The following is a 24,674-nucleotide window of genomic DNA, read 5'->3' as shown; positions in this document are numbered from 1 at the left end:
CTCCGGTCATTAGATTGGTTCCGCTGGTCGGTGCAACATCGAGGGCCGAAGGGCCTGTACTGCGCTGTAACGTTCTATGATTTCTTGTGTGCTTTTGCCATAATTGAGGCAATGGGGGTTCAGGCAATAAGCAGGTCCCTGAACTCAGAGCTCTGACCTGTCTGAGAACCAAGCTCTCCAAAATGAAAAACAGAAATGCTGGAAAAGCTCCACAGGCCCAGCCACATCTGTGGAGAAAGAATCAGGGTCAATGTTTTGAGGCCGTATGATTCTTCTTCGGAACTGGTCAAGCACTTCTAGATTGAAGGTACCGAGCAGGAGAAAAACCCTAGGCTGATTCCAGAGTTGAGAGGGTTGGAGAGACTGAGTAGACGGGGACTACACTCTTTGAAATTTAGAAGACTGAGGGGAGATCTTATAGAAACATATAAGATTATGAAGGGAATAGATAAGATAGAAACAGGAAAGTTGTTTCCACTGGGGAATGAAACTAGAACTAGGGGGAATAGCCTCAAAATAAGGGGGAGCAGATTTAGGACTGAGTTGAGGAGGAACTTCTTCACACAGAGGGTTGTGAATCTGTGGAATTCCCTGCCCAGTTGAGGCTACCTCATTGGATGTTTTTAGGGCAAGGATAGATACATTTTTGAACAGTAAAGGAATTAAGGGTTTTGGTGAGCGGGCGGGTAAGTGGAGCTGAGTTCACAAAAAGATCAGCCGTGATCTTATTGAACAGCGGAGCAGGCTCGAAAGGCCAGATGGCCTACTCCTGCTCCCAATTCTAATGTTCTTATGGATTAGTGGGACAAGTGTGGTGAAGACTTCTGGGGAAATGGACACAGATCAATCTCTTTGACGTAAATGTATCTCATTGTTTATTTTATGTGATGATCCAACAGGGACGAGACGGTGCTAAAGGTGAACGTGGAGATGTCGGGCTGCCAGGACTTATCGGCCCACCAGGGCTCCCAGGTGTGATTGGACTTCCAGGACCCCCTGGGCAGGTATGTAATATTCCGCTTGTAAAGGGATTGAGGAAAGCACACTGCCCTGGTAGAATTTTTCTTTATTCATTTGTGGGACATGAATGTCACTGGTTGGCCAGCATTTATTGCCCATCCTTAGTGGGCCTTGAGAAGGTGGTGGTGAGCTGCCTTCTTGAATCGCTGCAGCCCACGTGCTGTGGGTCGACCCACAATGTCGTTAGGGAGGAAATTCCAGGATTTTGACTCATCAACTGCGAAGGAACGGCGATATATTTCCAAGTCAGGATGGTGAGTGGCTTGGAGGGGAACTTGCAAGTGTTGGTGTTCCCTTGTCCTTGATGGAAGTGGTTGTGGGTTTGGAAGGTGCTGTCTAAGGATCTGTGGTGAATTGCTGCAGTGCATCTTGTAGATAGTTCATAGGGGCAGCACGGTAGCACAGTGGTTAGCACTGCTGCTTCACAGCTCTAGGGTCCTGGGTTCGATTCCTGGCTCGGGTCACTGTCTGTGTGGAGTTTGCACATTCTCCTCGTGTCTGCGTGGGTTTCCTCCGGGTACTCCGGTTTCCTCCCACAGTCCAAAGATGTGCGGGTTAGGTTGATTGGCCATGCTAAGAAATTGCCCCTTAGTGTCTAGGGATGTGTAAGTTAGCTGGATTAGTGGGTATAATGTGTAGGGATATGGGGATAGGGCCTGGGTGGGATTGTGGTCGGTGCAGACTCAATGGGCTGAAGGGCCTCTTTCTGCACTGTAGGGTTCTATGATTCTGATAATCCTGCTCTGCTGAGGGTCGGTGGTGGAGGGAGTGGATGTTTGTGGGTGGCGTGCCAATCAAACTTTGTCCTGGATGGTGTTAAGCCTCTTGAGTGTTGTTGGAGCTGCACCCATCCAGGCAAGTGGGAAGTAGAGTATATTCGCATGTATTTCAGTCACAAGCTTAATTTATTTATTGTAAATTTTCAGGTCATATTTTTCAAAGGGCTTGATACAGCTGCTCCAGTACAAGGACCTCAGGGACCCTCAGGAACCCCGGTAAGATGGCAAGATAATCATTACTCAGGCAACTTAACCAATATCAGACGCCAATTGATGGAAAGCTGGGAGCCCTTGACTCCAATTGCAAAAACAACACCAAAGAGAATTTTGAGTCAAAATATGGTTAAAATAATGTAAGTAAATGTATCAAACATCTTGTTGAGCAGAACTGAGGGAGCTCTACACCACATGTGGCCCTTGTTACCATAGGAACTGAGGCTCTGGCCGGGATTGGCCTGTCACCTTACCGAACACGTAGAATTTGGTGGTGTACAAATGTAGTCTATGTAATTTTCCAAAAGGCGTTTGCTACAATGCCGCACAACAGTCTTGTAAGCAAAGATACAGCCTCTGGAGTAAAAGGGACAGGAGCAACATGAAGTTGGTTGAATGACGGGAAGAGAGTAGTAATTAATGGGTGTCTGTCAGAGTGGAGAAAGGTTTGTAGTGGACCTCCCCATGCATTGGGATCCGTGAACTTCCTGACCTACATCTCCCAAATTTGCAGATGATGGGGAACCTGGAAACACTGAGGACAGTTAGAACTTCAGAAGGATATAGGCAAGTTAGTAGAGTGGGCAGATAGGTGGCAGATAAAGTTCGCTGTAGACCATTGTGAAGTGATTCATTTTGCAAGTGAAGTGATTCCCTTGCAAACATGGAGAGTCAAAGAGTTGATTTGATCTATTATTGCCACATGCATTAGTATACAGCGAAAAGTATTGCTTCTTGTGTGCTGTGCAGACAAAGCATACTATTCATAGAGAAGGAAAGGAGAGGATGCAGTCATAGCTAGGGCATAAAGAAAGATCAACTTAACATGAGGTTAGGTCCATTCAAAAGTCTGATGGCCGCAGGGAAGGGTCGGTTGGGATGTGACCTCAGACTTTTGTATCTCTTTCCCGACAGAAGAAGGTGGAAGAGAGACTGACAGATGCATTGGGTCCTTAATTATGCTGCCTGCTTTTCTGAGGCAACGGGAAGTGTAGACAGAGTCAATAGATGGGAGGCCGGTTCGAGTGATGGATTGGGCTACAATCACAACCTTTTGTAGTTTCTTGAGATCTTGGGTAGAGCAGGAGCCCATACCAAACTGTGATACAACCAGAGAGGATACTTTTCATGATGCATCTGTAAAAGTTGGTGAGAGTCATAGCTGACATGCCAAATTTCCTTAGCCCTCTGAGAAAGTGAAGGGTGCAATTCTTGAAGGGATGCAGGAGCAGGGGGACCTGGGTGTATATGTACATAAATTATTGAAGGTGATTGCCAGGTAGAGACTGTGGTTAATAAAGCATACAGTATCCTAGGTTTTATTAATAGGGGCATAGCGTACAACAGCAAAGAGATTATGTCTAACTTGTATAAGACAGCAGTGAGGCCTCAGCTTAAGCATTGCGTCCAGTTCTGGGCACCACTTTTAAAAAGAAGTGGATGCCTTACAAGAAGCTGCAGAAAAGATTCATGAGAACAGTTTCAGACACAAGGAACTCCAGTTCTGTAGAAAGATTGGGGAGGTTAGGAAGAGAAGATTAAGAGAATTAATTGAGATGTTCAAAACCCTGAAGGGTCGGGGGGAGTGTCGATAGGGAAAAACTGTTCCCATTGGTGGAAGGATCGAGAATGGAAGGACACAGGTTTAAAGAGATTGTCAAAAGGAGTAGTGGAGGCAGAGAGTGGTCAGGATCTGGAATACACTGCCTGAGAGTGTGGTGGAAGCAGGTTCAATGGAGGCATTCAAGAGGGAATTGGATTATGATTTGAAAAGGAAGAATGTGCAGGGTTACAGGGAGAAGGTGGGAGATGGTACTAGGCAGATTCCTCCTTCGGAGAGCTGGAGCAGACATGACGGGCCAAATGGCCGCCTCCTGTGCTGTAATGATTCCGTGATTCTGAAGAACTTTGAAGAAGAGTAGTTTGAAAGGACAGGCATGAAGAAATTTACAGCTGTCCTAATCCTCTGTGTGTGAGGAAAAGAGAGAGGATTTCATATTGAAGAAGTGTTGTCCATACAATGACCTGCTTTGGTTTAATACAGGGTCCAGTGATTGTAGAACATGTAAGTACAGAGATCTGCGTATCCAAGTCTTTAACTATGAGTAATCCAATTCCTTTAGCACTCTTCTAATATAACTAATAACATAACAAAACCGTCCTTAAAAGATAACTCCATTCAATCCTTCAACTGTTCGAGATCTCTCATCCTCTTGATATATTGAAGCAGCTTGGTTAATGTTACAGCCCTTTTCGATTCATAATGCAGTCCAGCCTTTAAATCCATTCTGCGTCTCACTATTAGGGGTAAATTTAATGCTCTGAGTTTTTTAATATTTTAAAAATGATTGTCAGTCATTGAAAATTGGGGTTACTCAGAGGCGATGAATTAACGCTGGTTTAAATCCTTTTTTTGTGACAGCCGCATTTGCAGCTGTATTAATCAAACTGCATCAGGTTACCATTCTTAAATAGAAAAAAATCTTTCAAAACAATTCTTTTTAAGAGGCGATATTTTCCAGATGTGCCAGCTCATGTCAGATTTTGCGTTCCGTGACAGTGAAGTGAGTTTGAGGGGAATGCTGAGGGGGACAAAAATACTTCTCAAACAGAAGTTTAATGGGATTGGGGGTTATAGATAGGTCCATGGATTGGTAGGTGTTGATGTGATTGGCGCAACTCGTGGGCCGAAGGGCCTGTTTGTGCTGTAGTGTTCTATGTTCTAGAAGGAATCTTGTGTATAATTTGCGGGTACTTATTGTTCTAGCTACCCTGTTATCTTGTTGATAACCAGGGACATTATAGTATGTCTCATCATTCTAGAATAGGATGCTATTTTTTATTCGTCTATGAGACATGGGCGTTGCTGGCTGGGCCAGCGTTTATTGCCCGTCCCTAATTGCCCTTGGAGGGCAGTTGAGAGTCAACCACATTGCTGTGGCTCTGGAGTCACATGTAGGCCAGACCAGGTAAGGACGGCCGATTTCCTTCCCATTAGTGAACCAGATGGGTTTTTCCGACAATGGTTTCATGGTCATCAGTAGATTCTTAATTCCGGATATTTTTTATTGAATTCAAATTCCACCATCTGCCGTGTTGGGATTCGAACCCGGGTCCCCAGAATATTAGCTGAGTTTCTGGTCCAGTGATAATACCGTCACCTCTCCTACAATGAAATCAGTCTACAGCAGCTAGTTAACCTGCATTATATTATATTGATGTGGAATAAGCATCGTACAGAATTGCATTAACCTGAAATAGATCTACAACACTGCAGTAAGGCACCGCAACCAGCCAGGTTAAAGCATGTTTCACAACACCTGTAGCTAGTGCAGAGCCGCAGAACAACTGGTCAAGCATGATTAATGCTCTAGAACAAATGCCCATAACGGATGGGGATTTTCCAGCTCCTTCCCTACCTGCACTGTTTTCTGACAGCATAAGTGGCCACACCATTGGCCGACAGCAAGACTTTCTGGCCCATCAGACCATAAGATGTAGAAGCAGAAGTAGGCCAATCGGCCCACCAAGTTTGCTCTGCCATTCAATGAGACCGTTGGCAGAATTTCCCTGTGGGAATCGTAGCGGGTGGGACAGGAAGTCCATTTAAAGGTCTGTTGAATTTCAGGATTTCAATTTAAAGGTCAGGAATTTCCGGTCAGAAAATCCCACCCCATGATTGATCTGTTGTGATGATCTTCGACGAGGGTTATGGGGATAAATTCTTGCCTTATCCCCATAACCCTTGCTGCCCTAACTGAGTAAATATCTGTCTGTCTCAGCCTTGAATCTACTCAACGTTCCTGCCTCTACAACCCTCTGTGGCGATGTCTGCGGGGTTTTGCATGCCTCACACCCTCCCCCACTGGGGACCACGGCATAGGAAGATCCCGTATGTGGGAAGGGCTGGAAAATTTTGGCCAATGTTTCTAATAACTTAAATCTCACAGCTGGAGTCTGAGTGCTCTCTGGGTCTCATAGTTTCAATCAATATCTTGCCATGTAATCTTTTATTAGGCGTAACTGCAGCATTTTTCCAGAGCTGTGCAGCTCTTTGCAATTCAACATCTTATTCTAAATGTGAGATCGAATGGGGAGCTAACCTTTGGTTTCTTGGAAGTTGATCCCCACTGTAGGCAGATGACACATGGGAACGTAGGAATTGAGAGCAGAAGTTGGCAAATTCAGCCCTTCGAGCCTGCTCCGCCATTCAATCAGATCCTGGCTGATATCTCCCTGGTCTCAAATCCACCTCCCCACCTATTCCCCATATCCCTTTATCCTGATTTTTATTAGAAATATATCTATCTCCTTCTTGAAACCATTCAATGATTCAGACTCCACCACGCTATGGGGAAGCAAGTTCCACAAATTCACCACTCTCTGTGATCCCCCTCATCCCAGTTTTAAATCTACCGCCTCTATATCTGTACCTGTGACCTCTTGTTCTAGATTGCCCTACAAGGGGAAACATTTGATCTACATTTAATGTATCAATTCCTTCTAATATTTTAGATACCTCGATCAGATCCTCTCTCATCCTTCTAAACTCCAGCGAGTACAAACCCAAACTGTTTATAATCTCTCCTCACACGCCAACCCTTTCATCCCCAGAATCAGTCGAGTGGACCTCCTCTGAACTGCCTCCAATGCCACCACACCCTTCCTCAAATGAGGAGGTCACAAATAAGGAGGTCACAGCTGGACACACATACTCCAGATGAGGTCTCACCAACACCCTATACAACACACCCTGTACGACATCCTATACACACTGTGCAGAGGAATCTCCATTCAGAACATGAACTCTCCAAAAGAACTAGCATCTTGTATCCCTGTACAGTTACTACCCTATATCCATGTTTAGAATCGTGTTCGCGTACTCTGTTCATTGTGAAGTGGAGAAGTGCCTGTGTGTGCACATAACTGTGTGTTTTACACTGTTCTGAGATGTCATTCATTATACAAGGGGAATAATAATTGGATAACTTTTGTGTAGATGCTGACTGAGTAATTGGTAAATCTGTGCACATGAATCAGTTGCAGCAAAAAGTGAACAAAGCTCATGGTAATTAGTGCTGTCTTTATGGTTACAATAACAGGCCAATCCCAAGGCTAAACTTCAATCTATGTCAGCCAAAACCTGTTGATTACATTTAGGTGGCACAGTGGTTAACATTGCTGCCTCACCGTGCCAGGGACCCAGGTTCGATTCCCAGCTTGGGTCACTGCGGAGTTTGCGCGTTCTCTCTGTGTCTGCGTGGGTTTCCTCAGGGTGCTCTGGTTTCCTCCCACAGACCAAAAGACGTGCTGGTTAGGTGCATTGACTGTGCTAAATCCTCCCTCAGTGTACCCGAACAGCACTGGAGTGTGGCAACTCGGGGATTTTTACAGTAGCTTCATTGAGGCGTTAATGTAAACCTACTTATGACACTAATGAATAAATTTTGAAGCTTGAACTTGCTTTTGAGTTAGAATGTTATGGGTTCAAGTTCCATCCAGCACTCAAACGCCAAAGTCAAGATTGATATTCCAATGCTCTCCATATTGGAGGTGCTGGTTTTTGGATTACACAAGGCCACATTTGCCCCCTCAAACTGTTGCAAAAGATCCCATGGCAGTATTTCGAGGAACAGAAGCAGAGTCTTGATTGATATTAATCCTGCGGTTGACATCATTAAATTTTATTACCCGAACATCGCCACGTTGCTGTCTGTGGGAGCTTGCTGTGCACAAATCGACTGCTGCATTTGCTCCATGACAACAGTGACGGAACTTCAGTCATTGGCTGCAGAGCACTTTGGGATGTCTTGTGGTCATGAAAGGTGCTATAGAAATGAATTGGTTCTAAGGGTGGGAGCCCACCATGGGAATCATAGCAGGCGGGACACGGGCCATGCAAACATAGGCATTTTTGGGTCTTTGGGTCGAATGCAGCTGGGAAAATCCCGCCCTAAGTGCCCTGTGTTCCTTTTAAGCAAGAACCAAGTTAGAACATAAGAAATAGGAGCAGGAGTAGGCCATCTCGCCCCTCGAGCCTGCCCCGCCATTCAATAAGATCATGGCCGATCTGAAGTGGATCAGTTCCACTTTCCCGCTTTCTCCCCATAACCCTTAATTCCCCTGTCTGTTGATTCTCTCAGCTAACTGGGAAGATTTGGATGAGATGCTGCTACTATGGAAGACTGTGCAGTTTTTCTCTTGTTTATAAAAGAGTAATGATCAGCAGAAGACCATGACCTCCGTCTGGGGTCAATAGTTCATGCAATTGATCCTCACACCAGGATCTGAGTGAGTGAGTAATCTGGTATTTAGTCAGTTTAACTCGGTCAGCTGGACTGCCGGTTAATGATGCAGAGTGGTACCATTAGCGTGGGTTCAATTCCCGCATTAGCTGAAGTTGTTCTCGAAAGCCTGGCCTTCACGACCTTGCCCCTCACCTGGAGTCTGGTGATCATCAGGTTAAAATCACCACCAGTCAACTCTCTCCCTCAAAGTGCCTGTGGTCCCCTGGCACTATGGCATCTTTACCTTTATTTCGGTAGGACTGAGAGAGTGCTACGCTGTCAGAGATGCCTTGTAGCGGATGTGACATCAAACTAAGACCTCATTCATGAGCGAAAAGCTGAGACGGTGACCCCAAAACCCATGGTTTCTTTCTCAAGCAGTTGACATTAGATTCTTGTGATCTGGAGGAGGGAACCAAGTGTAGGGTGTCGAAATTTGCTGATGACACCAAGATTGGGGGAACGGCAAATTGTGCGGAGGGTGTGGAGAGTCTGCAGAAGGATCTAGATAGGCTGGGCGAATGGGCCAGGAACTAGCAAATGGAATTTAATGTTGGCAAGTGTGAGGTGGTCCACTTTGGTAGGAATAATGGTAGGAAGGACTATTACTTACGGGGTGAAAAACTGCAGCAGGCGACGGTGCAGAGGGACCTCGGGGTCCTTGTGCATGAGTCGCAAAAACCCAGCTTGCAGGTGCAGCAGGTGGTCAGGAAGGCGAATGGGATGCTGGCCTTCATAGCGAGGGGGATTGAATATAAAAGTAGGGAGGTCTTGCTGCAGCTGTATAGGGCATTGGTGAGGCCGCAGCTGGAGTACTGTGTGCAGTTTTGGGCGCCGCACCTGCGCAAAGATATTTTGGCCTTGGAGGGAGTGCAGAGGAGGTTTACTAGGCTGATACCGGAGTTGAGGGGGTTGAGCTATGAGGAGAGGCTGAATAAACTGGGCTTGTACTCGTTAGAGTTTCGAAGAATGAGGGGAGATCTCATTGAGACGTATAAGATGATGAATGGGATGGATAGGATAGAGGTGGAGAGACTCTTCCCGCTCAAAAAAGACAGTAGGACTAGGGGGCACAGCCTCAAGATAAAAGGGGGGCGGTTTAGAATGGAGTTGAGGAGGAACTTCTTCACTCAAAGGGTGGTGAATCTCTGGAATTCTCTGCCCGTTGAAGTGGTGGAGGCTGCCTCGCTAAATATTTTTAAGACGCAGGTTGATGGGTTTTTGATAAGAGAGGGGATTAAGGGTTATGGGGAGAAAGCGGGAAAGTGGAACTGAGCCACGACAGATCAGCCATGATCTTATTGAATGGTGGGGCAGGCTCGAAGGGCTAGATGGCCTACTCCTGCTCCTATTTCTTATGTTCTTATGTTCTTACCAAGTCCTCATCATATTGAGTGAAATCCAGTATGCAATGCAAACATGAATATAACATTTATAAATGATTGGCTCTGTTTGTTTTTTTTTACAGGGAATTCCAGGTATCCCAGGAGCCGCAGGTGCACGTGTAAGTTCTTTACATTATTTTCTCTTAGATTTATCTTAAACACATCTTCACACGCTTTTTTTACCCTTTGGGGAATAGTTGGGGGGAGAAAGCAAAGGAAAGATTCCTGAGTTGATTTTCAGCCTGTAGAACTTTTTTTGTTACTCATTCATGAGACACGGGTGTTATTGGATGGGCCAGCATTTATCGCCCATCTCTAGTTGCCCTGGGGGCAGTTGAGAGTCAACCACATTGCTGTGGCTCTGGAGTCACATGTAGGCCAGACCGGGTAAGAACAGCAGATTTCCTTCCCTAAAGGACATTAGTGAACCAGATGGGTTTTTCCAACAATGGTTTCATGGTCATTAGTAGATTCTTAATTCCAGATATTTTTAATTGAATTCAAATTCCACCATTTGCCGTGGCGGGGTTTGAACCCAGGTCCCCCAGAACATTAGCTGAGTTTCTGGGTTAATAGTCTAGCGATAATACCACCAGGCCATTGCCTCCCCATCAACTCCATGCTGAGAATGCAGGAGAATAATTGATTCTAGCTGGGGATGTGTTTGTTTTAATCTGACTTAATGCATTTTTGTTTGTTTTGTTTTTTTCCCCTGGGTTTTCAAAGTGGGGTTTGATTAGGTTAATTGACGAGAAACAGAGTCATGTGCTATTGGGAGGAGCTAAGCTTATAGGAAAAAACAAGCAGTTTCTGCCTGGTCTAAAAAGAAGCAAGGGGTGTCTTTCTCTCTCTCTCTCGAGGCCACTGTTGAAGTATCAGAAAAGAGTTGTCTCTCTTTATCTGTCTCCAGAAGTGTTCAAAGGCTCTCAGACAGTTAACAAGTAAAATCATGTAAGCCTATGTGTTGCTAACTGGCTTTGAAGAGGAGTTTAAGTCTATCAGAAGAACATTGCTTAAATTGGAACTAATAGAGATAGGTTAGCAGTTACGAATTGTATCTTGTCATGTTTAAGTATTTCAATTGGTAAAACTTAAGCTAATTCATTTGTTATAGTTAAACTGAACTGTTAAGTTTGTTTTGATAAAAGCTTCCAAGTGGGTGAGTGGAATCACACTTGGAGTGAAACACCTTATCCTCACACTAATGTAAAATTAAAACAACCGTTGGGATTTAGTTGGGTTTCAGAACATTCTTTGGGGTTTCTGCTCTGGTATTCAAACACTATTGATTCAAATCTGAAAGCTTCAATTATCACTGCAGTGCCCAATCCTGAGACAGGAAGCTTGAAATGCAATAGGCTCGGTTCCCTAGTACTGATATCCTTCACTTTAAGTGACTCAGAATAATTTTTAGATTGAAATGTGGAGGGCATCAATCTTAAAGTTCTTCAGTCAACTTTCTGAGCATGTGCTATCCCTCACAGTACCCACAGCATTCACTATTTGAAGAGAATCAAATCTCTTTGCACTTTGCACACATCCTGGTCCCAGAGGATTGGAGGATAGCCAATGTTGTCCCGTTATTTAAGAAGGTTAGCAAGGATTACCCGGGTAGTTACAGACCAGTGAACTGGGAAAGAGGGTGGCCTGGGATGCACTGCCAAGTGACGTGGTTGAGGCAGATACGTTAGCGACAAGTAAGAGTTATCTGGATAGTCACCTGAACAGATGAGGAATAGAGGATACAAGTGGTTGGTCTCGATAGGACATGATCAGCAAAGGTTTGGAAGGCCAAAAGGCCTGTTTTTGTGTTGTACTGTCCTTTGTTCTTTGTTTCAAGTGAAGAGCATGGTCTGAGATGAGGGTATTGAGTTTGTTTACACTTTATTGTGAGCAATAAATAGCTTTATTGTTAGCTTGGTTGATAACGCTTTCTGTTTCAGAAGGCTAGGGTTGGTAATTACATGGGTAAATTAGTTGGGTAAGATGGATATAGAGGGATATGGGCAAAACATGGGCAACTGGGACTAGTTTAGAGGTTAAGAAAAGGGGTAGCATGGACAAGTTGGACTGAAGGGCCTGTTTCCATGCTGTAAACTCCATGGCTGTATGATTCCAGCCCCACTGTGGGACCTCCAGCACATAATTGAGGTTAAGAATTTGTTGCAGGAAGACAACTTGAGGAAGACTCTGTGTGATGTGATGTTTGAATACACCAAGAAATCCCCCTTGGCCAATATTTATTCATCACCTTAGACTGTCAAAGCAAAACCCCATGAACTAGCCACTCATCTCAATGTTGCCTATGAAATATTTGCTGAGTTTTTCTATAAAGCTGCAGTGACTGAATGTTAAGCTGTTGGGTACAAAGTCCTTTGTGACGTCTTGGGAGATGCGGAGACGGCCTATGTAACGAGCAGCAGCTTGGTTGATTGGGCAGTGTAGGTATTGTCAAGGAGAAGGTGAAGGGGTCACCTTGAGCCACACCGATCGTGTGGATAACATTCACTTGATTGTGTCACTCAAGTTCATATCTTGTATTTTCAGGGAGAGAAAGGAGACACGGGTCCCAAAGGACAGAAAGTAAGTATCTAAAGCTCTCTCTCTCGCAAGTACATGTGCTAAATACAGTCTGGGTCCATCAATATCTGTAAAGTGAGGAGATGGGTTATAAGTCCATAAGATATAGGAGCAGAATCAGGCCATTCAGCCCATCACGTCTGCTCCGCCGTTCAATCATGGCTGGTAGATTTCTCAACCCCATTCTCCCGCCTTTTCCCTATAATCCTTAATCCCCTTACCGATGAAGACATTTTTTTTCTCTGTATTAAAGACCTGTCCTCGACAGCCTTCTGAGGCACTGAATTCCACATTTCACCACCCTTTGGCTCACAACATTTCTCCTCATCTCATTTCTAAAGGGTCGTCCCTTTGCTCTGAAGCTGTGCCCTTGGATCCCAGTCTCTCCAACTCATGGAAACATCTTTCCCACATCTGTTCTATCCAGGTTTTTCAATATTCTATAAGTTTCAATGAATTCCTGACCTCGTCCTTCTAAAATCCATCGAGTACAGACCCAGAGTCCTCAAACGCTCCTCATACGACAAGCTTTCCATTCCAAGGATCGTTTTCATGAACCTCCTCTGGACCATCTCCAGGGCCAGCACATCCTTCCTTTGATACAGGGCCCAAAACTGCTCACAATATTCTAAATGTGGTCTGACCAGAACCTTCTATGGCCTCGGCAGTACCTGCTTTTGTATTCCAGTCCTCTCGAACTGAATGCTAACATTGCATTTGCCTTCCCAACTGCCAACTCAACCCGCAAATCAACCTTAAGAGAATCCTGAACAGGACTCTCGAGTTCTTTGGGTCACCAGTTGGGTGTGGACTGATCGTCACTTCAGCAACTGATAGGTTTCTCAACCCATTCTCCCGCCTTTTCCCCGTAACCTTTGATCCCCGACAAATCAGGAATCTATCTATCTCTGTCTTAAAGATACTCAATGACCCAGCCTCCACAGCCTCCTGTGGCAATGAGTTCCACAGATTCACCACCCTCTGGTTGAAGAAATTTCTCCTCATCTCAGCTCAAAAAGTTGTCCCTTTTACTCTGAGGCCTTTCTCCTCAGGTCATAGTCTTACCTACCAACAGAAACATCTTCCCCACATCCAGTCTATCTAGGCCTTTCAATATCCTGTAAGTTTCAATGAGATCCCCCCTCTTCCTTCTAAACTCCATCGAGTACAGATCCAGGATTCTCAAACACTCCTCATACATCAAGCTTTCCATTCCCAGGATCATTCTTGTGAACCTTCCCTGAACCCTCCCCAAAGCCAGCACATCCTTCTTAGATACGGGGCCCAAATTTGCTGGCAATATTCTAAATGGGGTCTCACCAGAGCCTTATACATCCTGCTTTTGTATTCTAGTCTTCTCAAAATGAATGCTAACATTGTATTTGCCTTCTGAACTATCAAATCAACCTGCAGGTTAATCTTAAGAGAATTCCAAATCTGTCATCATCATTTCAGCAACTTTAAAGATTGGTGTACAGCAGTCTCGCCTTTGAGCCAAGTCCTAGTCTAGGGAGTTGAGTGTGTCACTCAGGCTGACCCTACACTGTAGTACTGAGGGAGGGCTACACTAACATATCTGTCATCTTTTGGCTGAGATGTCAGACCAAATCAGATGGATGTTAAAGATCCCATGGACATTCACTCAGAGAAGAGCAAGGCAGTTGTCCCAGATGTCCTCATTGTTGAGGTGTATCCCTCAAAAAGATGACAAAACATAGATTGGAAGTTGAAATAGTTTACGAAAGAAGAGTAGATCATTATTGGGGCGGTACGATGGCACAGTGCTTAGCACTGCTGCCTCCCAGCGCCAGGGACCCAGGTTCAATTCCGGCCTTGGGTCACGGTCTATGTGGAGTTTGCACATTCTCTCCTTGTCTGTGTGGGTTTCCTCTGGGTGCTCTGGTTTCCTCCAGAGTAAAGTGTGGATTAGGTTGATTGGCCATGCTAAATTTTCCCTAGTGTCAGGGAAACCAGCGGGGTAAATATGTGGGGTCACAGGAACAGGGCCTGGGTGGAATGGTGTTTGGTGCAGACTCAATGGGCCAAATAGCACTGTAGGGATTCTCTGATTATCTTATTGCTCTCAGTAAGAGTTTGCAGTCCACAATTTGGGATTCCCACATCACCACAGTGAATATACCTCAAACAAACCGATATTAAAAAACTATTAAAGGCAACTCTGTGATCTTTTTTGATCTTGAGAAGCTTGGTCAGACATTCTGAAGAACTTCCTCATTCTTTGATCCCTGACAGGGTGAAATTGGTTTTACTGGGCAGCCTGGGATACCAGGGACATCCGCTGTAAGTACCGAACGCTTTCTGAGTTTTGTTTTTCGATCTTAGTTTGGTGTCGCAAAGATGGGAGACCCATTAATGAATGGCTGTGGCAGTGTGATATAATTCAGACAGGGAGTTGCTGTGGCAGTGTGCGGTTTTTTACATGTATGTTGTAGCCTGGAGATGTGGATAGTGATGGGAGAGGATCCAACGTTGTTTCCTTCACATGACTGACTCACAATCTCTCGAACTCTTAATCCCATGCCTTTGGCGTACGTTGGAAGGATTTACAGATTGGTACATTTAATCTGTTTGACAGTGCCATGAAGTGGCCGTCCTTGACCGTCAGGCTGTGGTGGGACTCGAACCCAGAGCTTTTGCTTCAGGGGCAGGGTCACTTCCCACTGTGCCACAGAGCCTCACAGACACAACTGCATTCTAACAATTACATGATGTGGAGGTGCCGGCGTTGGACTGGGGTGGGCACAGTAAGAAGTCCCCAGGTCAAAGTCCAACAGGTTTATTTGGAATCACAAGCTTTCAAAGTGCCTGAGAAAGGAACAGCGTTCCAAAAGTTTATGCTTCCAAATAAATTAGGTTGAGGGAGCTCGGTGTCTTCTCCCTGGAGAGACAAAGGATGAGAGGCGACCTGATAGAGGTTTATAAGACGTTGAGAGGAATAGATCAGGTGGATTCTCAGAGGCTATTTCCCAGGGCTGAAATGGTCGCTATGAGAGGGCACAGGTTTAAGGTGCTGGGGAGCAAGTACAGAGGAGATGTCAGGGGTAAGTTTTTCACTCAGAGGGTGGTGAGTGAGTGGAATCAGCTGCCGTCGGTGGTGGTGGAGGCGAACTCACTGGGGTCTTTTAAAAGACTTCTGGATGAGTACATGGGATTTAATGGGATTGAGGGTTATAGATAGGCCTGGTAGGTAGGGATATGATCAGCACAACTTGTGGGCCGAAGGGCCTGTTTGTGCTGTAGTGTTCTATGCTCTATGTTTCATGTTCTAAATCTGTTGGACTTCAACCTAGTGTTGTAAGACTTCTTACTGTAGCAATTACATGCCATGGTCACACTTGCATTGATTTTTCATTCTTTGATTGTAATGTTCTCAAGAGTTTGCAGCAGGTTATTACCAGTATATTGCAGTTAGTGCACTAAGCTCCATCATTAAAACACTCAACTCAAAGAAAAGGATAATAGGCGGGATTTTTTTTTACAGCCTCACTTGTCCCGAAACCGTAAAATCCCGCCTGAGGTCAGCGGACCTTTCCATGTCCCGCTCCGATTCCCATGGGGGACAGGACGGTCAAATTCCAGCCAATGGCCAGAATTCTCCGACCATTCGCGCTCCGCCATTGCTGCCAGACAGAACGGAGAATTTGGCACTCAACCAAATCTCTGTTCACTGCAGCGGGGCGGGAGAATCCCAGCGAGATTGGAGAATTTGGCCTAATGGGCAGGATCTTCTGTGAATCTCACCACTCAGCCCCCCCCCTCCCCCGGCAGTGTGTTTTGTGGCGGTGCAGCCTGCCGTTGGCTGGCAGTGGGATTTTCCAGTCCTGTTGCTGTCAACTGCATTCTCTCCCGTTGCTCGCAGCCTCAGCGATGGCAGGACTGGAAGATCTCAGTGCCGAAACTGGTTGGAAAATCCCGTCCAACAGCGAGAATCAATCCCCCTGCTCGGGAATGAGTGGATGAGGCAAATGGCATGTCAGCTCTAAGATTTCATACTACACCTAAAGTTGGGTTGGAGCGTTTATGCCAGGATGGATCTGTGGGGCCGAATGGCCTGTCTCTGTGTTGAAAGTTCTTCTTCATTTTCCCATCGAAGCTCGTTGGTTGAATCTCCGCAGAATCTAAGTGGCAGATGGACACATGTTCTCAAAGGAAATATACAAGGTTACATTCTCTGAGGAGCTGAGTGGCTATTGTATCACTCACAGGTCATTCTATTTTACAAAAATAGCCAAGGGTGGTGATTGAAACGGAATTACTTCAGGAAGAACTTGGGAGAATCAGTTGGTTAGGGTTCAACATGCTGCCAATCTTCCTGTAGTCACCATTCTCATATATTCCCACATAAAGCACGGTAGCATAGTGGTTAGCACTGCTGCTTCACAGCTCCAGGGTCCTGGGTTCGATTCCCAGCTCAGGTCACTGTCTGTGTGGAGTTTGCACATTTTCCTCGTGTCTGCATGGGTTTCCTCCGGTTTCTATCCCCCAGTCCTAAGATGTACAGGTTAGGTTGATTGGCCATGCTAAGAAATTGCCCCTTAGTGTCCAGGGTAGCAGGGGTTAGAGGGATTAATGGGTATATATGTAGGGATGGGGGGTGGGGCCTGGGTGGGATTGTGTTTGGTGCAGACTCGATGGGCCGAAAGGCCTCTTTCTGCACTCTAGGGTTCTATGATGAAAGGTTTTAGCTCAGTTGGCTGGATGGCTGGTGAGTGATGCAGTGTGATGCCAACAGCATGGGTTCAGTTCCGTCATCAGAGGTTATTCATGAAGGCCCTGCCTTCTCAACCATGCCCCTTGTGTGGTGATCCTCAGGGTAAATCATCACCAATCAGCTCTCCGCCTCAGAGGGGAAAGCGGCCTAGGGTCATCTGGGACTATGACAACTTTACCTAAACCATTATCGTCGCTTTTTAAGGAACAGCCTTGACGAGTCTTGACAAATACACGAATAGGGTGCGAAGAGAGGGATATGGTCACCGGAAGTGTAGGGGGTTTTAGTTCAGTTGGACAGCAGGGCAGGCTTGAAGGGCCTGTTCCTGTGCTGTAATTTTCTTTGTTCTTTGTATTAATTCAATTTATTTCTGTTTGCAGAATGTTGAAGAAGCTCTGTCAAAATTCGGTGTTAAGGTAAACAGCAGAAAATGAACCTTTAATGAGAGGAAGTTCCTCTGCTCATACTCACTTGTCAATTTTTCTTTCCTTGCTTCAATAATTCCCTCATCATCCATTGCTTCATTCTTCCAATTTCATTTTTTGGCATTGATTTATATTTCTTTGGTGAAGTGTCAGACTCGAGACGTTGGCTCTATTCTCTCTCCTTACAGGGGCTGTCAGACCTGCTGAGGTTTTCCAGCATTTTCGGTTTTTGTTTCAGATTCCAGCACCCGCAGTCATTTGTTTTTACCCCCCAAAAAAAGTTGGCCTCAATGCTCCGATGTTGTACGGCCCTGCTGCCACTGCCAGCAAGAATGGAGAATTTGGCACTCCGACAGATCTCTATTCACAGCAGCGGGACCGGAGAATCCCAACCATGGGCGAGGTTGGAGACTTCCGGCTGTTGGTTTTGACCTGGAATGTTTCGCAGGGTAGTCCATGCGCTGAATGATTGAACATAAGAACTCGGAGCAGGAGTAGGCCATCAGGCCCCTCGAGCCTGCTCCGCCATTCAATAAGATCATGGCTGATCTTTTCGTGGACTCAGCTCCACTTACCCACCCGCTCACCATAACCCTTAATTCCTTTACTGTTCAAAAATTTATCTATCCTTGCCTTAAAAACATTCAATGAGGGAGCCTCAACTGGGCAGGGAATTCTACAGATTCACAACCCTTTGTGTGAAGAAGTTCCTCCTCAACTCGGTCCTAAATCTGCTCCCCCTTATTTTGAGGCTATTCCCCCTAGTTCTAGTTTCATTCCCCAGTGGAAATAACTTTCCTGCTTCTATCTTATCTATTCCCTTCATAATCTTATATGTTTCTGTAAGATCTCCCCTCATTCTTCTAAATTTCAAAGAGTGTAGTCCCTGTCTACTCAGTCTCTCCAACCCTCTCAACTCTGGAATCGACCTAATAAATCTCCTCTGCACCCCCTCCAGTGCCAGTGTATCCTTTCTCAAGTAAGGAGACCAAAACTGTACACAGTACTCCAGGTGTGGCCTCACCAGCACCTTTATATGTTCTGTTCTGTGATGAAAACATGTGCGTAACTATGCACTCACCCCATTTCTATTTCCTTGTTTGAATCTCTTCAGATATCGATCCTGCAGGAAATCGTGAAGAAGTCCGACCATCTCCAAGCTTTGGAAAAGGGGGAGAAAGGAGATCAGGGAGATAGAGGCCAACAGGGAACCCAGGTAATCAGAGATTTCCCCCCTGTTAGTGCATGTGGATGATGGAAGGGCACAAATAAAATATAGAAGCCCAGCAGAGCAGAAGGAGGCCATTTGGCCCATCAACCACAATCCCACCCAGGCCCTAGCCCCAAAACCCCATGCATTTATCCAGCTCATCCCCCTGACACTAAGGGACAATTTAGCACGGCCAATCCATCTAACCTGCTCATCTTTGGAATGTGGGAGAAAACCGGAGCAGCTGGATGTGCAGACTCCACACAGACAGTGACCCAAGCTGGGAATCGAACCCAGGTCCCTGGTGCTGTGAGGCAGCAGCGCTAACCACTGTGCCACCATGCTATCCAGTGTTTGAATACTGGCCTCAAGGTAGTTATGTTTGGGGGCGGCATGGTAGCACAGTGGTTGGCACTGATGCTTCACAGCTCCATGGACCTGGGTTCAATTGGGTCACTGTTTGTGTGGAGTTTGCACATTCTCCTCGTGTCTGCGTGGGTTTCCTCCGGGTGCTCCGGTTTCCTCCCACAGTCCAAAGATATGCAGGTTAGATTGATTGGCCATGCTAAAATTGCCCCTTAGTGTCCTGAGATGCATAAATTAGACGGATTAATGGGTAAATATGTAGAGATACAGGGGATAGGGCCTGGATGGGATTGTGGTCGGTGCAGACTTGATGGGCCGAATGGCCTCTTTCTGTACTGTAGAGATTCTAAGTCTAAGTCTAAGTCATAACTATGTGTATGTAGGCCGCCGAGAGCTTGAGAGCATTACTCGGCATGTTTGGCTCACACTGAAGAGGAGTGTATTTAACATCAGAGTTTGTGGGTGGGATTCCCCTCCCCCTTCGCCCTGTGGTTTGTTTTCTGATGGAAGGAAGGGGCGATGGCGCCAGTCTCACTGAGGCCCATGGCATTTTACGTGGCTCGCCATCCCGCCTCTGGGGAACCCGCCACGTTGGGGAAGGGGAGGGGTCTCCTTTGCTGAGCTGGAAGATCCCAACAACAGGAAGGTCTAGAAAATCCCACCCTATGGGGGGGACTTCCCAGTCTTGTCCACGGCTGGATCTGTTGTGAGCTAGAAAGGGAAATCTGGCGTCCCATCTAAAACTCCATTCACTTTCAATGGTTAATCCCAGCTACAATCGGCGGCAGATAATTTAAGCCGATGTCTTTGGTGTTACCTCTTGGTTTAATGAAATTTGAGTGTATTTATTGAGAAATAAAGAGGGAATTTGTCTTTTGGTGTCAAAATTGTTTACCTGATGGTCATCCCCTATGAAAAATGAGTAACTATATCAAAGTGGAATGATTGAAAAGTGTTCCCATCCTGCTGAATTTCCTTTCTGCGAGTAAGTGTACGTACACCAACACAGTCCCCACAACTTCAAACTGCCGTGTTTCTAATGGATATTCACATATATCCATATCTCTCTCACTGGAGTTCTGCTGCCTGAGAGTCAGAAGACAGATGTCTCTCTGTCCAGAGGAATTAAAAGACTGGAGGGCTAGCGACCTACCTAAACCTGTGTGTTTTGCGAACTGATTTTGCAGAGGAGTTTATGCCTATAGGGAATATTGCTTAAATTGGAACTAATAGAGATAAGAACATAAGACCATAAGAAATAGGAGCAGGAGTAGGCCATCTAGCCCTTCGAGCCTGCCCCGCCATTCAATAAGATCATGGCTGATCTGTCGTGGCTCAGTTCCACATTCCCGCCCTCTCCCCATAACCCTGAATCCCCTCGCTTATCAAAAACCCATCAACCCGTGTCTTAAAAATATTTAGCGAGGCAGCCTCCACCACTTCAATGGGCAGAGAATTCCAGAGATTCACCACCCTTTGAGTGAAGAAGTTCCTCCTCAACTCTGTTCTAAACCGTCCCCCCTTTATCCTGAGGCTGTGCCCCCTAGTCCTACTGTCCTTTCTGAGCGGGATGAGTCTCTCCACCTCTATCCTATCCATCCCATTCATCATCTTATATGTCTCAATGAGATCTCCCCTCATTCTTCTAAACTCTAACGAGTACAGGCCTAGTTTATTCAGCCTCTCCTCATAGCTCAACCCCCTCAACTCCGGCATCAGCCTAGTAAACCTCCTCTGCACTCCCTCCAAGGCCAAAATATCCTTGTGTAAGTGCGGCGACCAAAACTGCACACAGTACTCCAGCTGCGGCCTCACCAATGCCCTATACAGCTATTCCTTGTCATGTTTAAGTATTTCAATTGGTAAAAGTTATTCTAATTCTTTTTGTTATATTTTAACTGTATCATTAAATAAAAGCTTCCCAGTGGGTCAATAGAATCTGGAGTGAAACACCTTATGCTCACATTAATGTCAAAATCAAAAATAGTCCAGGCTAACTTCACAATATAGAACCAGGGAATCCCAACCATGCAAACGGAGACCATTTGACCCATCGAGTCTGCACCAACTCTCTGACAGAGCATCCCACAGAGACCCTAACCCCGTAACTTGCTAATTCCCTAATCTATACATCTTTGGGCACTAATGGACAGTTTACCATGGCCAATCCATCTATTCTACACATCTTTAGATACTAAGGGACAATTTAGCATGGCCAATCAACCTAACCCACACATTTTTGGAGTTTCTCACCTGGTTCCTACCACTAGATATTTTTCCATCAGATCTATGGATGTGTAATGAGAAATATTGATTGGCCGAACTTTGACAGATCAGAGTTTCTTGGGACAAGCTTCAATTTCTGTCTTGTGTGTCATTTCACAGGGGATTCCAGGAGCTCCTGGAGAAAGAGGATTTAAAGGGGACAAAGGGAGCCAAGGTTTCCCCGGGCCCCAGGGGCCACCGGGCCTCGTGGTTTCAGAACGAGGCCCCGAAGGTCCTCCAGGTAAACCAGGTGAACCGGGAAAACCAGGTATCCCGGGACTACCAGGCCGGGCTGGAGATAAAGGAGAAACTGCGCGTCCTGGAGAAAGGGTGAGTAAAAGGCCAGCACGTCTCACGCACTCTCCCCTTCTTCCTCTCTCCCTCACCCCAACCTCCTCCTGCTTCTCTTGTCCCATTTTCCTTAACTCTCTTCCCTAATTTCTTTTCCTGTCTCTGTGCTTCCTCCTTTACTACCCTTTTAGACAATGTGTTCTCCCTCTGGAAGGAATCGATGCTCTCTTGATCCTGCTGCCAGGTTTATACCTCCCTGGTTTTTGACCCCTCTGATAAGGTGAATAGGTGTTTTTCTTTCTGTTCTGTCATGGGATATGGGTGTTGCTGGCTGGGCCAGCATTTACTGCCCATTCCTAATTGCCCCTTGTACTGAGTGGCTTGCTAGGCCATTTCAGAGGTCAGTTCAGAAGATCAGGATCAGGAGTCACATGTAGGCCAGACATGGGAAGGACAGCAGATTTCCTTCCCAATGGTTAACAATGGTTTCATGGTCATCATTAGACTTTTAATTCCAAATTATTTCGTTGAATTTGACCCTGGACAATGTCACTACACGACTGCCTCCCCTGGTTGTCCCTATATACTCCATTTGGGTTCCTCATAGAATCTCTACAGTCATAAGGAGGCCATTTGGCCCATCAAGTCTGCACTGACCAAGCCCATCTTTTTACCCAGCTAACCCCCTAATCTACACATTCTGGGACACTAAGAGGCAATTTACGTTAGGTAGATTAGCCTGGCCAATCCATCTAACCCGCATGCCTTTGGACTGTGGGAGGAAACTGGAGCACCCGGAGGAAACCCACGCAGACATGGGGAGAATGTGCAGACTCCACACAGACAGTGACCCACGACCAGAATTGAACCCGGGTCCCTGACGCTGTGAGGCAGCAGTGCTAACCTCTGCCACCGTGCCGCTCAAAGTTCTTCAGTCGAGATTGTTATCTAATTTTCATTACTCCATGCGCACGCCTACACAGTTGCACCAACCTTTATGAATGGCAAGAGTGAAGGAGTGTACAAGTTTGTTGGATCTTAAGACCTTCAACTTGAGCTTTAGTGAGATCTCTTTTGGTGCCAAATCTTTGTGTTTAGAACAAGAGTAAAAGATAGAACTAGAAGGTACGCTGGGCACAGCTTGCGAGAAGTCACCGCGCTCTGACGCCATCTTGAAAACCATCTTGTTAAGACTATAACCCTATTAAAGATTTTAATGATAACTTAGAGTGTTTTACTTCCATTCTTGGTAAACATCCCACAGGGAGACAGAATGGCCTTTGTTGTGTGGATTGGGAGAGCGATTGGTCAAATATGTCTGAATGTTATTTCTACTTATTGCTTCTCTTTGCCACCACTGATTATGCTTCCTTTTTGCAGGGTGACAAAGGGGCAAAGGGTGACCAAGGAGTCCCAGTAAGTATTAACGATCTGTCCTTATGTTATAGAGCGTTTACAGTGCATTCCACCAAGTGACTGCTTACAACAATTTGAATGTGCAGCCATTGCTTTGCATCAATAGATCCTGAGATACTTTAGAGAGGAGAGCTTGGACATCATGCTGGAAGTAAGAATGGAGTGGGGATGGGGGAGCCAGAGATATGATGGAACTGTGAGGTTTTGTTCTTTTTTTAAAGTGAAGAGAGCAGTAGAGCCTTGGGAAGATGTCTCAGAGGAGGACTCCAGGCAGATGCGCCTTTAGTATCCAATTTTCCATCTTAACCACAGCAATAAGTAAACCTGTTTACAAGACACGAGAAGCAACTTTGATTTAAGGCACACAATCCATGACTAGGGTTTTCTAAAGGGCATAGGTTAAGAGGGGAAAGAATTAATGGGGACCTGTGGGGCGAACTGTTTTACAGAGGGTGAGACGTGTGTGGAATGAGTAACCAGAGGCAGAGACATTGACAACATTTAAAAGGCATTTGGACATGAATAGGAAAGGTGTAGAGAGATATGGGCCAAATTCAAGTCAATGGGATTAGCTTAGATGGGCTTTTTGGTTAGCATGGACTAGGTTGGGCCGAAGAGCCTTTCTCCATACTGTACATTCTATGACAGCAAATCAACAATGTGCTCTCGAAGTGTTGGGCAGCATGTTCCCACACAATGACTGGAATTTTCCAGCTGTTCACACCAGTGGGATTTTCCAGTCCTGCTGCGGTGAGTGGAGATTTGGCTGAGCGCCATATTCCCCATCCTCTCTGGCAGGGGGACGCGAACGGCCGGAATGTTCCGGCCTGCGTGGCATTCTGGGTAAGAAAACCAGTGTCCCCGACCATCTGGGGGGCCTCAGTGGCTACTGATCTCAGCAACGTGGCCATTGTGTCTACTCTCCTTTTGTGAAGACCGGTTCTGACTTGCACCCGAGGGTGGGAGAATCCCGGGAGCAGGCAGAATCCGGTTTGGAACCGACTGAGCATATTTAACTCTGCCAATCTGGTTCATGAACTGAGCCACGACAGATCAGCCATGATCTTATTGAATGGCGGGGCAGGCTCGAAGGGCCAGATGGCCTACTCCTGCTCCTATTTCTTATGTTCTTATGCCCTCACTGGAGATTACGACTGGTCGCAGGGGCAGGGGCGAGAACCCAATGGGGGTTCTTGCTGGTGCTAAACGCAGTAAGCCCCCCCACTGCAAATCTCCGATCCCCACACCGTCCCAACACAACACTTGCTCCTTGTTTCAGACTGTTTGGAAAGGGGAACAGCTCCTTGGTGTTGGGGGTTTGAGGTAAGATTTAAAGCTGGAGAGACGGAGGGGAGTTTGGGAGGAAGACAGTTCCTGAGATGCTGATCTGTATGAGATGCGGAACTGAGGGTTCTGTGTAAGGAGGGGTGAGGTGTTGACAATCCAGAATCTAATACCCTATTAACTAAAAGTTACAGCACAGAAACAGGCCATTTGGCCCCTTGGTTCATGTTGGTGGTTATACTCCATACCAGCTTGCAGTAACCTGATGACCCCTCACACTATCAGCACATTCTTCATATGTTCACAAGATATTGGCACAGAATTAGGCCACTCGGCCCGTCGAGTCCACGCTGCCATTCGATCATGGCTGATGTGCTCCTCATCCCCATCTTCCTGCCTTCTCCTCATAATCCTTCAACCC

The 24,674-nt window shown here is 46.0% G+C and overlaps 1 protein-coding gene and 1 long non-coding RNA gene across 2 annotated transcripts; both read left to right on the top strand.

The window, feature by feature from the left end:
* Positions 1–1,943: 1,943 nt before the first annotated feature.
* LOC145341311 (uncharacterized) lies at positions 1,944–14,565 on the top strand. Its single transcript, XR_013886350.1, has 4 exons — positions 1,944–2,015; positions 9,768–9,803; positions 12,232–12,267; positions 14,518–14,565. It is a non-coding gene; the product is annotated as an uncharacterized LOC145341311 (long non-coding RNA).
* A 299-nt stretch (positions 14,566–14,864) lies between these two features.
* Positions 14,865–23,902, top strand: LOC145341600 (uncharacterized). The gene is made up of 6 exons (XM_080186568.1): positions 14,865–14,885; positions 17,377–17,412; positions 18,536–18,637; positions 21,383–21,592; positions 22,934–22,969; positions 23,768–23,902. Exons 1-6 carry the CDS (start codon positions 14,865–14,867, stop codon positions 23,900–23,902), a joined length of 540 nt encoding a protein of 179 aa, XP_080042694.1.
* The last annotated feature ends 772 nt before the right edge of the window (positions 23,903–24,674 follow it).

The sequence above is a fragment of the Carcharhinus amblyrhynchos genome, chromosome 3 (assembly GCF_965287045.1).
Source record: "Carcharhinus amblyrhynchos chromosome 3, sCarAmb.v2.hapA, whole genome shotgun sequence".
Classification (NCBI taxonomy): domain Eukaryota; kingdom Metazoa; phylum Chordata; class Chondrichthyes; order Carcharhiniformes; family Carcharhinidae; genus Carcharhinus; species Carcharhinus amblyrhynchos.
This window is presented reverse-complemented; position numbering and strand designations above follow the sequence as displayed.

Coding starts and splice junctions, on each gene's coding strand:
- LOC145341600 (XM_080186568.1), top strand. CDS start 14,865: ATGAAGTGGCCGTCCTTGACC. Junction 14,886..17,376: donor TGAAGTGGCCGTCCTTGACC/GTCAGGCTGTGG, acceptor TTCTGTTTGCAG/AATGTTGAAGAAGCTCTGTC. Junction 22,970..23,767: donor AGGGTGACCAAGGAGTCCCA/GTAAGTATTAAC, acceptor CCTCTCTGGCAG/GGGGACGCGAACGGCCGGAA.